The sequence below is a fragment of the Sturnira hondurensis genome, unplaced genomic scaffold (genome assembly GCF_014824575.4).
Source record: "Sturnira hondurensis isolate 20B ecotype Veracruz unplaced genomic scaffold, ASM1482457v3 Scaffold0009719, whole genome shotgun sequence".
Lineage (NCBI taxonomy): Eukaryota > Metazoa > Chordata > Mammalia > Chiroptera > Phyllostomidae > Sturnira > Sturnira hondurensis.
Window position 1 is genome coordinate 16,612,256 of NW_028082350.1, and position 16,191 is coordinate 16,628,446.

At 42.7% G+C, this 16,191-nt stretch overlaps 1 protein-coding gene across 4 annotated transcripts in view; it reads left to right on the plus strand.

The window, feature by feature from the left end:
* NBEA (neurobeachin) overlaps positions 1 to 16,191 on the plus strand; it is a 465,797-nt gene that overhangs the window by 56,883 nt on the left and 392,723 nt on the right. For all 4 annotated transcript variants that reach the window (XM_037057645.1, XM_037057647.1, XM_037057648.1 and 1 more), the window contains exons 9-10: positions 1,471 to 1,668; positions 2,295 to 2,428. In XM_037057645.1, the coding sequence (XP_036913540.1) occupies positions 1,471 to 1,668; positions 2,295 to 2,428 (332 nt within the window). The remainder of the gene's footprint in view (positions 1 to 1,470; positions 1,669 to 2,294; positions 2,429 to 16,191) is intronic.

Consider the following 16,191-nt stretch of genomic DNA (forward strand, 5'->3'; position numbering starts at 1 on the left):
ATGAGGAGAGGCTTAGGAACCTCCAAGACATCTTTAAACGTTCCAACATCCGGATTATAGGGGTACCAGAAGGGGGAAAGAAACAGCCACGAGTGGAAAACATATTTGAACAAATAATAAAGGAGAACTTCCCCAGTCTGGCAAAGGAAATAGACTTCCAGGAAATCCAGGAAGCTCAGAGAGTCCCAAAGAATTTGGACCCAAGAAGGAACACACCAAGGCACATCATAATTACATTAGCCAAGACCAAAATGAAGGAGAGAATCCTAGAAGCAGCAAGGGATAAGGGGACAGTCACCTACAAAGGAGTACCCATCAGACTGTCAGCGGATTTCTCAAAAGAGACCTTACAGGCAAGAAGGGGCTGGAAAGAAGTATTCCAAGTCATGAAATCCAAAGACCTACAGCCAAGATTGCTTTATCCAGCAAAACTTTCATTTAGAATGGAAGGACAGATAAAGTGCTTCTCAGATAAGGTCAAGTTCAAGGAGTTCATCATCACCAAGCCCTTATTATATGAAATGCTAAAGGGACTTATATAAGAAAGAGATGATGGAAAATATTAACAGTGAAAGGACAGCAAACACACAGTTATTAACAACCACACCTAAAACAAAAGCAAACCAAGAGGACAGCTAGATCAGGAGCGGAACCATAGAAATGAAGAACACATGGAGGGTTAGCAACAGGGGAGTGGGAGGAGGAGAAGAGGGGAGAAGGCACAGAAAATAGCATAGATGGTAGGTAGAAAATAGATAAGGGGGAGGGCGAGAATAGTGGGGGAAATAGAGAATCTAAAGAACTTGAGACACGTGGTTATAAACTAAGGGGGGGAGAATGGTGGGGGAGGGAGTGTGCGGGTGGAGGGGAATGAAGGGGGGGGAATAGAACAACTGTAATGGTATAATCAATAAAATATATTTAAAAATAAATAAAAATAAAAATAAATTGGTAATGTGTTTTAATGAACTTCTTATTTTGGATTAACATGGCTGTTATGATACTTTTGTGGAGTAGCAGTGGTATTCAGTATATCGATGTTCTTTTTATAATAAAGAGAAATATTTTTGCATTAAAACATTTTTCATACTCAGTGATAGTTTTTTCATGTGCCAGGCACCGTATATGGGTGTGTGTGTACAGTTTTGAACGTATTGGAAAGAAAAATTTATGTTAGGGAGTATTAAAGTGAAATTCATTTTACATTTACCTTATATTTTTCCTAATAAAACCTTTCATAAAGAGTCAAAGGCAGTAAGAGAAAATAAAGCTCTGTGTGTTTATCGGCATAGTAAAATCTGACTCATAGAACTGAAGTGAGAATAACTAAATACTATAATGCCACTAATTATCAAGGTCTGGAAGGGTCACAACAAAGTTTTTATCTTATATGCTTCTCTTCTTCAAAAACTTTAGAGTCTTATTGTGTGATTGTTAAAATGAGAGTCTAACTTAGTTTTATTTTTCCAGAGCACCTTCAAGTTTAAATCTGAGAGTGATATTCATCTGGCCGAGCATCACAAGCAGGTTCTGTATGATGGGAAGCTTGCCAGCAGCATCGCGTTCACATACAACGCCAAGGCCACGGACGCGCAGCTCTGCCTGGAGTCCTCACCCAAGGAGAATGCGTCCATTTTTGTGCACTCCCCACACGCCCTCATGCTCCAGGTGGGGCCCCACTCGGGTTCCGTGGTCCCCCCCCTTGTTCGTGGCATCTTCACTTCATAGACGGGGCAGTGCTCACCTCTGAGTCTGCGGCTGCTACTGGTCTGTCTTTGTGGGTTTCTAGTTCCTTGAATGACTTTTTTGCCTTCTCTCCTTTCGGGTGCTTTCCTCAGACTTGTTTCTGTAGCGAGATACCCATCAGATATTTTTCATGTTCTCTATCTAGCCTTTGAAATAAAATCGCTTGATTAGCTGGTCAGATATTTTTCATGTTCTCTATCTAGCCTTTGAAATAAAATCGCTTGATTAGCTGGACAGGTAGTAGTTAATATAAAAATAGACTTTGGTTTAAGAACAGTTGTATATGTAGTTCACTAACGTAAAATTACCCGAGTATCTGTAAACCCATCGATAGTGTTTCTTTCTATAAAATATCTCTTGATTTATAGCTTACATTTTCAGTGTAAATATCTAAGATTTCAAATTTTTATTTTACGTATCAAAAATTGAATAATCACAGGTTTATAAAATGTATACTGTTACTTGATTCTCTTACAAAGTTATGTGCAACAGGAAATAGTGATAATATATTTCAGAAATGTAATCAACGTTTTTGTTTTTCAACATAGGATGTGAAAGCTATAGTAACACATTCAATCCATAGTGCAATTCATTCAATTGGAGGGATTCAAGTGCTTTTCCCACTTTTTGCCCAACTGGACAATCGGCAGCTCAATGACAGTCAAGTGGAAACAACTGTCTGGTAAGTTTCCTCTGAACGCGTAACTTCCTGCATTTCTGCACACTTTGATTACACGTGGTATACTTGGCGTTGTACAAATGAATTATAGTTTGGGCTTTCATTCTTAAAGTTCTAATAAAAGTCTCTTTGGGGGTAAGGCAGATACACATTTATACAATGTAAACATAACCTGGCACCGAGGTCCTTACAACTGTCAAGGTGTGGCCGCCTTCGTAACACACAGAAAGTTCTCGCCAGACGCAGCGCAGTGGCCATAGCGTGTGGCTGAGAAGGAGGCAGCCCCGGCCTCACCCTTCTCACCTGCCCCTGGTTTGGGGGTTCGTGAAGCCCTGTTGGGGTCAGGAGGGCTGCTGGGGTGCAGTTCACTCTGAAGAGTGAGACTTAATAGCAGTTACGTGACTTGTGTCTTAAATACTGTGGTGTCTGCAATGCTGTTGTTGTAAGACTAGCGCAGCATTGGTTGGGATTCACTGCTCTTTGCATGCAACGCATGTTGGAGAGCCCGTATCTAACCAGCAGTGTGTCTGTGTCTTTAAAAAGTTCAGTTTCTTCTAATCAGGTTGATTTCGATACTTGTAGCTTACCTCCTTTTCGTTAAAAAATATCATATCAAGCTCATTTAATCTTGTATCTTAGAATCATATGTAAGAAGTTACGTGTCAGTTTTAACAGCTAGTTTGTGTACATTGCTATGTTTAGAGAGTTTAAAGGAAAGTTTTATAGGTAAACAGTAATTTCTACTTCAGCATCAATATCAGAAGGCTGCATTAATATGTACACACACGAAACCTTCACATTTGCGTTGATGAGAAACAAATGGTTGAGGCGAAGATGGGAAAATGTGAAGTGCATTGAAGTGTAACATGATTTTCTCATGTCTGTTTAAATGAGCTATTAACACACTTCTGTTGTGTGATTACTGTTATCTTGTCCCTGTGTTGGGGCCGTGTGCATGTCAAGTACAAGCGTGAATGTAGCTGTGACCTGGCACCTTTATAAAATTCAGCGCCCACCGTGGGGTCAGGCTTTCTCCCATGTCAGTGTAGCAGGGAGGCCGGCGTTTGGAGGTGAAGTGGGACCTGGGTCAGGCCCAGTTGCTATGAGGTCTTAAATACTTGCATGGGGAGGCAGGCCAGCCTGTTTCAAAAAGGAAACTTCAGATTCCAGTTCTGGATTTAAATAAAAAACATTGTGTCTTTGTCATCTGAGTGACCCAGTACACATCATGATCAGTGATGAACAGCCTAGTAAGCACTGTGAAAAGAAGTTGGAGACGGAGCAGCCAGCAGAAGAATCCATGTGTAATTTAAATGTTACGTCCATAATTATTTTAATTTGAACTGGAACTTTTTGCTTTAAGAAAGAAAAATTAGATGATACAGTTTGAAATGTTACAACTGAAATCATCCATAGTAATTTATAGCTTTATGAATAGTTCTTATAAAATTTAGTGCTAAAATTATATTTAACAGGTTATCTGGTCCATTCATCCAAGACACATGCTTATTTTTCATTGCCTGTCTTTTAAAACTCATTTTAATGTTTATATTATATTTTGATATTTAAATTGTATTTATTTTATCATGAAGATTAAAAGACAGTGTAACAGTTCAGCATTCTGATTTTCATTTTGATTTGAGTTCTTGTATATCATTCATTTTAATTTTTCTCTGTGATAAATAACTTCAACTTTCCCAGTGACATGTATGTTCTTAGTGTGTGGCCAGAAGAGAACAGAGGGAAGAAAGGGACCCCTCTCCCCTCTGACGGTGACTCCTGCCCATTCCAGTCTCCCCTGGGGCTCAGCTGGGCGCCATTTTGAATTCTTATGTACAGCTTTCGTATAATCGGGTCAGAGTCCTGGCTGTCTCAGGTTCACCACTTTGTAGACAGTTGTGGGTGTCAGCAATACAGTCTTCGGTCGGGAGGTTTTTGGTGGTGAACATTATACACAAGTGTGGGCCTCAGTGATGTGGTCTTTCGGTTTTTAAAATGTTACAGGCAAGCTGTTGAATGGGAGTTCCCCTCTCTCCGAAGGACACTATAGGCTAGGGCAAGGATGGCCAGAACTTCCTGTTTTCTGGGCATATCATAAATTTGTGTCGATGACTGAGACCTCAAATAGGCTGTGTCTTGTTTGTTTCAGTTGCATGAAATTGTTATAGAGGGATGAGAGTCTGTTTGAAGTTTTTATATCTTCCAAGAAAATTCACTGTACTCTTTTTTTGAAAATCTGTTTGCCTAAGAAATATGTGCCAAAAATTACATATAATCTACAAGTAATCTAATTTTTTATTATTTTTTGAAGAAATTGAGCTAAGCTCTAAAATAAGTTAATTGTCTCTGCCGTCTGTGTTTCAAGCTAACACATTTTAGGTTCCATGTAGTTTCTTCTACTCAGTTGTCTCTTTGTATGAAATTTTTTACTGTTCCTGTAAGATGTAACCTTTGTTGGCACTACAGTACCATTGCTATAAACTTTGATGAGTTTTACTCCATGTGGGGGTCTTAGCATTAAAATAATTTATTGAAAGGATCATCGTGTTTTCTGGATCCTTTAAAAGTAGGCTTTCTTTGCGTGAGAGAACTTTGGTGGCTCGTTTTGTCGTGAAGGCCGTGCACTGTAGTGTACGTGTGCCATACCATGCACTGTAGCTGTGCTGGGTGTGCCGGACGTGGGTCCAAATCCCAGGTTTACTCTTCATTGTCAGTGCAGCTCCGCGTGCATGGTTCCTGCTCTGGGCTCTCGTTCCCACCACTGTGAAGTGGAGACCGCAGTAGCTCCCTGGATTATCTGGACTCAGTGGGGTGGAACTCGTAGCTCAGTCCCCTCGGCTCTCAGGGCCTGCAGGCTCTGTTTGTGTCTGACTGTGAGTTCGGAAACGCACAGGGTTCTCTCCCACACTGCCGTGTTCCGTAGTGTTCAAATATTGAATATCCCTATTGCAAGAGTTGGTTGTTACCATAGCAGCCAGCTTCCCTTCCATTTGAACTTCTTTTACCAATGAAGGTACTTACATTTGAGAATCAGTTAAGTAGGATTTTCTATTTTAAAGTTTAGTTGTAGTGATAAAAACTGATTTTGAACTATCCTATCCATTTTTAGGTAGAGTGGCTTAAAAGTGAGGAATTTGTTAGCTCAAGTTTTGAACAATGTCAAACAAACCACGTGAAGTCACACCAAGCTTTGACGAATTTAAGATGGTTTTTTAAAGCTGTTTTTTGATGTTGTATAGCTATCCCCTTACTCTAAATCTCTTTTAAGAATACTATTTTCTGTAGCCTCTTCTTTTAATAACATGTAGTTACCCTTAATCGTGGCATGGAAAATTAAGCGCCAGAAGAGTAGCTAGGCACTATTGAACTGATTTAACAAGCATGTGGCAGTGCATCCAGTATTTTCGATGTGATCTGATTCTGGATAAGTAAATGAGGCCATGTCGTTACTGCAGTGGTTTCATCCTGCCATGGGGATTCTGCTGAGTGCGCTCAGCTGCGTGGCTGTTCCACCGATCCTCGGGGCTGGTGCGCGTTGCACGGGGCCGGCGGCCTCTCCCAGGCCAGTGGACGTTGACAGTAAACGCAAGAGGGAGCCAGGGGTTAATGACTCATGTCAGGAGGCATAACTCCAGTCTCGAAGTGGTCAGTGTTTTGTGTTTGTGTCTGAGCGTGACTCAGTAAATTAGAAATATAATTTCCCTTTGATTTAGATGGTCATATACATTAATGCAAACAAGTTATTCTTCTTAACTTTGGCCTACCCCTTCTTTTTAAGAACATTTGTTATCAAATTCTAGGGGTGATACAAAACAATAAATCTTCCTCATTTTGTGACTTAAGATGAATTTGCTTTGAAAAAACATGTTTCTGGCACAAGGTATAAATGGGCTTTGGTGCCTTCAACAATTAAAAGCACGAGAAAAGAGTAGTTCTCCTTAGAGGCCTGAGGTGTAGGCAGCAGGTGTTCTTGGGGTGCCAGGCACGTATGACTCAGGCCGACCTTCTGATGTGTGTGGTCTGACCCTGGGGGCGGGGGTCCCGGACGGCACGAGGTGGTCGCCCCCGTCTCGCCATGGGCAGGTCCCCGTGTCCTTGTGTGGTCTTCACTGGTCCTCTTCTGGGGAGGTGGGAGGGGAGTGCGAGTGGGTGGGGGCCTCGAGCCTGGGTGCTGCCCTCTGTGGGGTTCCGTTCCGCATGCATGTGACCGGTCTGGGCCTGGGTGACAGCAGGTAGAGTGTGGGAAGTATCGTGGTGTCTGGCATAGTGGGCATTACAGGAGCTTCCTGTCTTTTCTCAGGAAGAGTCGCTAGTTCATTGATGGGACATAGTTTTGTATTGCCAACCAGAATTTGCTTGAATGCTGATAAATTATATACACCAAAACTGAATTTCAAGTGGCAATTAAATAAATTCTTGGGAGTATAGAGATGTTTTTCTCAGAAAAGTTTTTTTAAAATTATGATAATAGGTGGTTTGATAAGACTGCCCAACAGAATACATGATATAAAAAATTTAGAGAATCCGATAATACATTGATCTCAATGGTTCTATCATTAAGAATACTCTTGTAATATGAATATTAATAACTCATTAATTTGGTTAGTCAACTTGAATTAAGGTTTTTTCCTAAAACTATCTTGCTAACCAAAAGTTGTTAGAGTAATTATCTTGAATTTTATAACCTCCTAAATAATTAAGCTGCCCCCTTAATAATGAAAACTCTCATTGTAAAGTCCTGATTAGCACTAATCATACATAAATCAAAAAATCACCCCAAATTTCTACACCTCAGTGTCTAACTTTCTCATGGATTTCTTCTTATACTTCTAAGGGACATAATCTTTTGTCTGACCATGTTTCCTGAATTTTGGTTCAAGGAAAAGTGCCTGTTATATACATCAAATGTCAAATTTTTGTTTCATGACTTTGGCCCACCTGGCATAAAGGGGAGGCGTGGCTGTTCTCCAGTCCCCGAGGAAGTGGGCCCGCGCTTGCTGTGGTGATGGTCTGTCTGGTGGGGGTGTCAGTCACGTGTAGGGAAGACAGTTGCTGTTTCCGTTTCCAAAGGCAGTCCACTATTTTTGAATGGATACCTATCAAATCATAGTGCTTTCATTTTTAAAATATTTTTCAGAAGTGTATGTGTCACTTTTTAACAGGCATGTTTGCTACTTAGCCTTTTGGGGGAAGATTACTAAGTTAGTAATGAAGGTGCTCTTTGACTGAAACAGACACAAAGAGTACCTTCAGGTACACGTGACGCTACCTGTTATTAGAGGGAGAAACGAGTGACAGTGTGTAGTGAGATTTCACGAGAGCAAAATGGAACTTGGATGGGCTCGCTGTGCAGATTAGTTTGTAAGGAGTAAAAAATGAAGTACATTAAGTTTTCTGCCTGAAACAGAGAAATTTTAATGTAATGTTCAAATTGTTTTCTCTTTTTTGTCAGGCAAGACTTTTTTACTCCAAGAAGTCTGCACAGAAGGTATCTAATAATGAAGTTCATAGTATATCTATAATTTAAAGAGCTTTTCATATTAAGTAGTTGCTTTTTTACAATACTTCTTCCATAAAAAGTTTTCTTTAAATTGATTACAATCCACTTTGATGCTGTATTACTTTGTGCTCTTTTGTTTACAACTTGTAATCTTTAATGTGTTGCTTTCATTTCCCTCTACTTTTTACGTATCCACGTTATCCTTCAATATTTCGATCATTTCTGTTACATAAAATATTGTTACTTTATCCATGAAGTAATATTCCTTTTAGTTTTTCTATGTTTTTGTATTTCTTTTGAAAATAAAAAGGTAAATTGCTCTATTACTTTAATTTTATAATAGTCATACAGTCTAAAACTAAAGACAGTGTTACTTGTTTTTACAAAGAATATTGGCATTTGCCTGAACGTTCACAACCCAACCCCAGGAGCCTAGGACGTTTGAGTGGAAGTGTGGGTGGGACACGTTTGAGGCTCTCCCAGGCACTCGGGCTTGGAGGTGGCGGCTGGGTGTGCGGGGAGGGGCGTGGGCGGGAGGGAGGAGCAGGGCGTCGTTGGCAGATCGCAGTGAGTGTAGCTGCGACTATATATATGAGCTTTGATTTTCATCTGTCTCTGGGTTCGTGGTCTTGTTACGTAGGATGGCCACTCCCTCAGCTTTTCTGCCAGCTGCCTTCTGTTTAGGCTTACGTACCCAAACGGGTGGGAAGTATCTCAGGTCAGAATGCCCTAGTAAAAACTCAGTCTGCTCCTCATCTGCAGTTTTCTTGTTTTATCTTCTTTTTACTTTTAAAGTTACTTTTATTTTTAACAGACTTTATTTTTACAGCAGTTTTGTGTTTACAATAAAATTTTACAGGGATCTCTCTCCCCACATGTATACCATCCCCCATTATCAGCATCACTCAGCAGAACCATACTTGTTAACCAGGGGTGAACCTACATGGATACCTACATCAATAATCACCAGCATCACTCAGCAGAACCATACTTGTTAACCAGGGGTGAACCTACATGGATACCTACATCAATAATCACTTAAAGTATCTTTTTGTATCCTTTTTGTCAACGGTGTATCTTCTTTGGTGAGATATTTGTTAAGGTTTCTGGCACATTTCCAAATTGGGTAGCTTATTCTCCCGTTGTTGAACTTTAAGAATTCTTTGTATATTTTAGATAACAGCCCTTTATCAGATAGATGTATCTTTTGCAAATCTATCCTCCCAGTGTGTGGCTTGTCGTTTAAGCCTCTTGCTGTACTGTCTTTCTCAGACCACAACCATTGCATTTTAATGAAGTCTAGCTCATCAGTATTTTGTGGATTGTGGCTTTGGTATTTTGTCTACAAAGTCATCAACATCTCCAAAGTCAAAGGTTTTCTCATATGTTGCTGTGTTTTAAGTTTGGGTCTGTGATCCATTTTAAGTAAATTTTTGTTAAAGGTCTATTTCCAGATTCATTTTTTCTGTGCTGGTTCAGTTCTTTCACACTGGAACATCACTCAGACAGCTTCATCACTCTCATCACTTGGAGAGTTTCAAGGACTTGCGGAGCTCTGTGCCAGAAACTGGGAAGAGCCCTCGTATTATGTCAGAAATCAATATCATAGCACAGCATTTGGTGTTTTAAATTTCTCTATATGCATTGCTTTAATTTCATTCTACACATTTGGTAAGTTGTGGTTTCATTTTTGTTTTATTCAAAGCATTTTTAATAGCTCAAGATTTTTTTGACCAATGTTTATTTAGAAGTGTGCTGTTTAATCTCTACATATTACCGGGCTTCCCAGTTATCTTTCTGTTATTTTTAGTTAGTTCCATTGTGATTTGGGAGTAGATATTGTATGGTGGCTCTGTTTTAGATGTGTAAGTTTTGGTTTGCGACCAAGCACATGGCCTGTCTCAGTGAGTGTCTCCTCTGGGCTTGAGGGGAGGCGGGCGTTGCTGATGCTGGACGGAGTGGTGTGCAGATGACCGTGAACCCCAGGGGCTCGCTGCTGGTGTGCAGTTCCGCTGGGCCCTGACTTTCTGCCCGATCTGTCTGTCCATTTCTTAGAGGGGGCGTTGGGGGTCTCTGGCTCCTGCAGCGGACCATCTCTCCTCACAGGTGTCGATAGCGGTTCTGCATCATCTAGTTTGATGTTCTTCGTTTAGAATGGCACCTTAAGAATTCTGTCTTTTTGGAAAATGGACCCTTCTGTAGTTACGCGGCGCTCTTCGTGGTCTCTGTTAACCTTCCTTGATTTGGAGCCCGCGCCGTCTGGGAGCAGGACAGATGCTCCTGCTCTCCTGACTCCTGTCGCCATGGCCTCCGCCTCTCTGTCCTCTTAATGTCACCCGTGTGTGACTGTATTAGAGTGGGTTTCTTAGAGATCGCATTGCTGGTCTGGGGCTCACTCTGCTTCTGTCTGTCAATTGGTGTATTTAGACGTTGACCTTCAAACTGATGACTGATATAATTGGATTAATAGTTATTATATTTGTAATTGTTATCTATCTGTTAGTCTTTGTTTCTGGTTTTGTATTGTGCTATTTTTCTGCTTGTTGTGATTTAAATTGAGCATTTTATGTATTTCAGTTTTTCTTATTTTTTAGCATATCAGTTATGCTTGATTTTTTAAGAAGGTATTATTTATTTTTAGAGAGAGGAAGGGAGGGAGAAAGAAAGGGAGAGGAATATCGATGTGAGAGAGACGTATTAATCGATTGCCTCTTGTACTGACCAGGCACCAAACACACAACCCAGGCACGTGCCCTGGCTGGGGAATCGAACCTGCAACTCTCTGCTTTGCAGGACAGTACCCAACTGACTCAGCCCCACTGATCAGGGCTATTATGGTTAGTATTTTTACTTTTTTAGTGGTTGCCGTAAGGTTTGTAGCTAATTCAAGTCTGCTATCAAATATCACTGTACCACTTCATGAGTAGTTGGAGTACTTCACCATAATAAAATAATTTTCGTTTCTGTATTTTGTCCCTGGTGTCTTTGCTGTGTCTCATTTTACATGTATAAGCATACGTAAGCATATGAACGTGTGTTACTATTGTGAACAGTTACCTGTTAGATTACTTCAGATTAAAAAATAAAAGTTTTTATTTTTTCTTCAGTGTTCTACTTTTATTTATGTAGATCCAACTTTCTGACATATTGTTTTTCTTCTCTTTAAAGAATGTCTGTTAACATTTTTCAACAAGATAGTTCTGGAAATAAATTCCTTTGTTTTTATTTGTTGGAGAGTCTTTATTTCTCTTTCACTTTTGAAGAACAATTTTGCAGGGTATATAGAAGTTGAGAGTGGTGTTTTTTTCCCCATGAAAGCTTTAAATGTTTCACTCCATTCTGTTCTTGAATGGTTTCTGAGGAGAAAGTGGATGTCATTCTTATTTTTGCTGTATATAAGGTGTTTTTTTCTTCTGATTTCTTTCAGGAATTGTTCTTTACCTTTGATTTTCTGTAATTTGAAAATGATAGCATATAGGTGTAGTTTTTTGTTTTGTTTTTCTTTTTTAAAAAAAGTATCATGCTTGGTGTCCTCTGACTTTTCTGGATTTGTGGTTCATATTCTGACATTAACTCGGGGGGACGTTTGTCGTCTCTTCTGTTCCAGCACTTCCGTTCCTTCCTGCCTTTCTCCGGCGTTTCCATTGTGCGCTTGGGATTGCAGTTGTTCCACACTCTTTGTATTCTGTTCTTTTTCTTCAGTCGTTGTTCTTTTTGGTTTTGGGCTTTTGAGGATTCTGTTAGTATATTCTCTAGCTCAGAAATTTTTCCCCAAGTTGTGTTCAGTGCACTCATCAGCCCGTCAAAAAACATTGTTCATGTCTGTTACCTTGCTCTTTATTGTTGGCACTTCTTTTTGCTTTTTTTATTAGGATTTCCATCTCTCTGCTCCATTGCTCATTTGTTCTTTCATGCTATCTGTTTTATCCATCCGACTCTTAGCACATTAATTACAGTTGTCTTAAATTCCAAGTCTGCTCATTCTGACATCCATGCCGTCTCTGGATCTTACTCTTGATTTGCCTTTTTAGAGGGCAGTCTTTGCCTGTTGTGATGCCTGGTAATTGTTTTCTTGGTGGACATGAAGTACCTGGGAAAGGAGCTGCTGCTACGAGGTATTTAGAAATGTGGTCTTTAGCAAGGACCACTTGTTGGTCCTGCGAGCGGGCTCCGTCTTTTAGTGTCTCTGCACCTGAGGACGTGAACTTCCGAGCTGCCTCGGCCGTCTGAGCCCTGTAGGCTGGAGAAGCCAGCTGTGGCTGGCTGAGGCTGGCTGTCTCCCTGCCCAGGTCAGCGAGGCTCTGACGATGGGACCTCAGCGGTGAGGCCTGGCCATCTGGTTGCTCCTGAGGATGGTCCTTTTCAGAAAGAACACATTTCTTGGGGTTCCTTTCCCTTCTCTCCACTGGAAGCCCTGGAGGGTTTTCCTCGAGTACCAGCTGTGGAAACCCGGTCAGGTTTCTGAAGGTAACTTTGACAGTGAATGCAGGGCCTCCCCGTGGCTGGGGGTGTTGTCAGCGCTCAGTTCCAGCCATTTGCCAACTGCAGTTCAGGGTCTCCTCATGGGCGCCGGCCCCAGAGAAGGCCCACGTGCGTGTCCCTGCTCCAGTTCCCACAAGCCCTGTTGCGTGTTCCCTCTCCAGTCTAGGGAGCACACCACGTCCTGTCTTCTCTCTTCGTGGTGCCTGGGAGAGCTGTTGGCTGTACGGTCTGCTCAGCATTTCCTGGGGGGTGGAGGGGTGGCTTGCGGGCTCCCTGTGCTCTCCAGAACCAGCAGCTCTCCACTGCTTTTTAAACCCCCCTCCTTTGCCACTGGTTGGCCCTGGATGTGGGCACAGTCAGAGAAGTGCACGGGAGAGCGAGGGTCACGAAGCCCTTTCGTTCTGACTGCAGAGCTGGACATTGTCAGAGAAGCGTGCGTGAGTGTGACTCCATGGAGTTGTGTGTGAACCTGGCCTGGGTTGCCTGGGGGCCTGGTCCGAATGTGAGGTCCGAGCCCCTACAGCAAGGTGGGACATCAGGGCAGAGGTCACAGGGGTTGGCAAGGAAAGGCTGGAACTGTCCCTTTAACAGACGACATGAGCAACTACGCATGTGAAGCTGAAGGAATTAACACAGGATTCCCACACCAGTGAGCTACTTGAGAAAGTTTGCAAGATACAAGTACTCACGTAAAAATAAATTATATTTCTCTGTAGTAACAATGTGTAGTAAGAAACCAGATTAAAAGTACCTTTAACAATAGCTTCAAAAATGTACTTTAAATGTATCTAAAACATGTAGGAGCTTGTGCTGAAATCTTCACACTTCTGAGGAAATAAGTCACAGCTCTAAAGAAGTGAGGGGGCACAGTCATGTGTAGGGGGATGGGACACACGCAGGAGTCATTACACTGACCTGCAGGTGGAACACAGTGCTGATGAGTCTGGCAGGACCTGCTTGGATTCCTTAGTTGATGTAGACAAGATGGTTTTAATTGTATGTGGAAAGTCAGAGTAACTCGGACAGATAAAATGACTCTGAAACCGGTGAGGTTGGAGGAGTCCTACTTCCTTGGCCCTCAGACTCACTGCGAGGCCACAGTAATGAGGACAGTGAGGCATGAGCAAGGACGGACCGGGTGTCAGCGGGACTGCACGGAGTTCACAGTCGTCCCACACTGACACGGACGGCTGGTTTGCCGAGGGTGCAGGAGCAGTCCAAGGGGGGAAGAGTAGTCATTGCCGAAGAAAGAACCTCAACCTAAACTTCACACCTTGTTAAAAGTTAACTCTAAGTGTAGCATATGAAACTAGAAGTTTTTCAAGAACACATAGGAGAAAATCTTTGTAGTCTGGACTAGGCAAAGCTGTATTTGTATGGCATCAAAAGTGTGGTGCATAAAAAATGGATAAATTTGACTTAGATTTCGTCAAAGTTAAAACCTTTTACTCTGAAAAGATGCAATGAAAAAACATGTTCCAGTCAAAGGGGGCTGATAGAAAATCATTTATTTGATAAAGGATTTATATGAGGAATAATCATTAAACTCTCAAACCTAAGCAAATAGGAAATCTGGTTTTTAAAAATGGGTAAAAGACTTGCGCATACGCTTCTCCAAACAGATAGAAGGATGCCAGAAGAGCACGTAAAAAGATCTTAATCATTCACCAGTAGGGACATACGAATTAAAACCACGGAGAAAACACGCATGCGCCCAGTCGAATGGCTACAGTACACCCACTCACGGCGCCCAGGGCGGGCAGGAGGAGAGCGTCTGGGCCCTGGCCCGGCGGCACGGTCCTGCGGAACAGCTGCTCCCGCAGGTCGGCCCTCCGCTCTGCACTCAAGTGCACGCTTACCACGTGACTCGGCCTTCCTGCTCCTGGCGTGGGGTGTACGAGAAATGAGTGGAAACTGCTCACACAGAAACCTTTATGTGAACATCTGTAATAAACCTGTTCGTAGTTTCTCTTAAGTCCGTCTAACTCACGTGTATACGAGGGTTGTAATCCATTCTTACAGTGGAGTAGCACTCAGCAGTTAAAAGAAATGCAGTCCTGACGTGTGCGTCTACTCGGACCAATCTCAAAGGCAGTGTGTGGAGGTCAATGACACACTCAGGTTGCATCCTGAGTGACTCCATGCACGGGAGAGTCACAGTAAATCAGAACCATAGTGACGGGGGAGAGAGAAGCCGCTACCCAAGACGGTGGGTGGGGAGCGTGTAGCTGTGAGGATGCGAAGGGGCAGGACGGGGTGGTGTTTCCGACCAGCCGAGTGTAACTGGTCTCCGTCCCGACTGGGGTGGGTCGCACGCAGGGATCTGTGTCTCTGACATTCTCAGAGTTGTATGTACACACACACATGCAAAGAAATAAAGAAGTCAGTTGTACTTCACCGATAGATCATTCAAAAAAGAAAATTAATTATAAGAAAATTAGAAAATTCCTGGACATACAGGGTGAGGCAAAAGTAGGTTTACAGTTGTTTGTATGGAAAGTAACACAGAGATACTACTACAAGAACAAACTGTTTTGCGTGCTCTCCACCGTACACCTACTTGTACCACGCCTTGGTGTGCAAAGGCCACGTGTCAGATAACCACTTCAGCTTTCTGAAGTGCAGTCAGCTGCGAAACGCCCCTTTGCTCCCGCGGGTGCCTTCAGCACTCTCAGGCTGCGCTTGCCACGCTGCCGCTGTCCCGCAGGCCTCCCCGCACGTGGGCCCCGCGTCCTTGAGATCACGCACGTGGGGTTCCAGCCGGCCTCTGCCGGCCTCTGTTTTCTCTTTGAAATTTGGTATTTCTCAGGTGTTGGGAAGTTCCGTCACCACGTTTCTCAGTGCTCCCGTGCCCCTGGGTCATCCAGGGTCACTTTGGGAGGGGGGGCTGCCACTTCCAGCCGGTCCAGAGGAGTTTCCGTCCAGGGACTGGGCGTCAGAGCACTGCAGCTCATCTCGGGTCCTTTGGGGTAGACTGCAGGCTGCTGGGCTGTGCGAGTTACTTCTTCGGCAGTGGAGGCTTTTGTCGGAAAGGAACATAGAACCAGAAGTTGTTCCCGGGGGAGGTCAGAATGTGCACCGGCTTGACAGACGTTCAGTGGAGCCTTTAAAGCCCGCTCCTCCAGAGGGCAGGCTCTGTGACTTCATGTGCTCCCAGTGTCCCCCTGTGTCCTTGCATCGTGCTGTGCTGCATTTCACTGTGTTCCTCATTTGACTCTGCCAGTGAACGCCTTTTCCTTATTTTGGCATTATCTCCACTTGGTGTCTGAACTGATGAATGCGACAGTTGGTGCCCGGCCTCCTTGCACATGGAGGCCGTGGTCTTCCAAGAGGGCACCTTCAGGCATGGGTTGTCTACCAGTGCTAAACACACCCTGGGGTCGGCGCCCTTTGGGTCAGACCTTTTCTACTAACTTCGAACTGTGAAGGAATTTAACTCACTAACTTACAGTGAGACTTTTCTGTGTGTTGTTGGAAATCGTGTTGAGTGTGACATTACCTTGAGTGTAGACTGGAGTTGATTCCTTGTACAGTTGTATTCTTCCTATGGTCACTGTCATCTCCGAAGAGTTTTGACGTGAATAGGATGAAACTGTGGTATTAGGTACTTTGTATGCTTGAAGTCATCTTTTGCAAGATTTCAGTGTGTCTCAGCACTAAATTCAGTTACCTAAGAGATAAAACTTGATGAAAAAGTCAAAAGATTTTTCTCCCTTACTGGTTCCTTAAATTTTATTAGGACTTAATCTAGCTCTGAATTTATTCTGAAATTTAATTTGCTTGT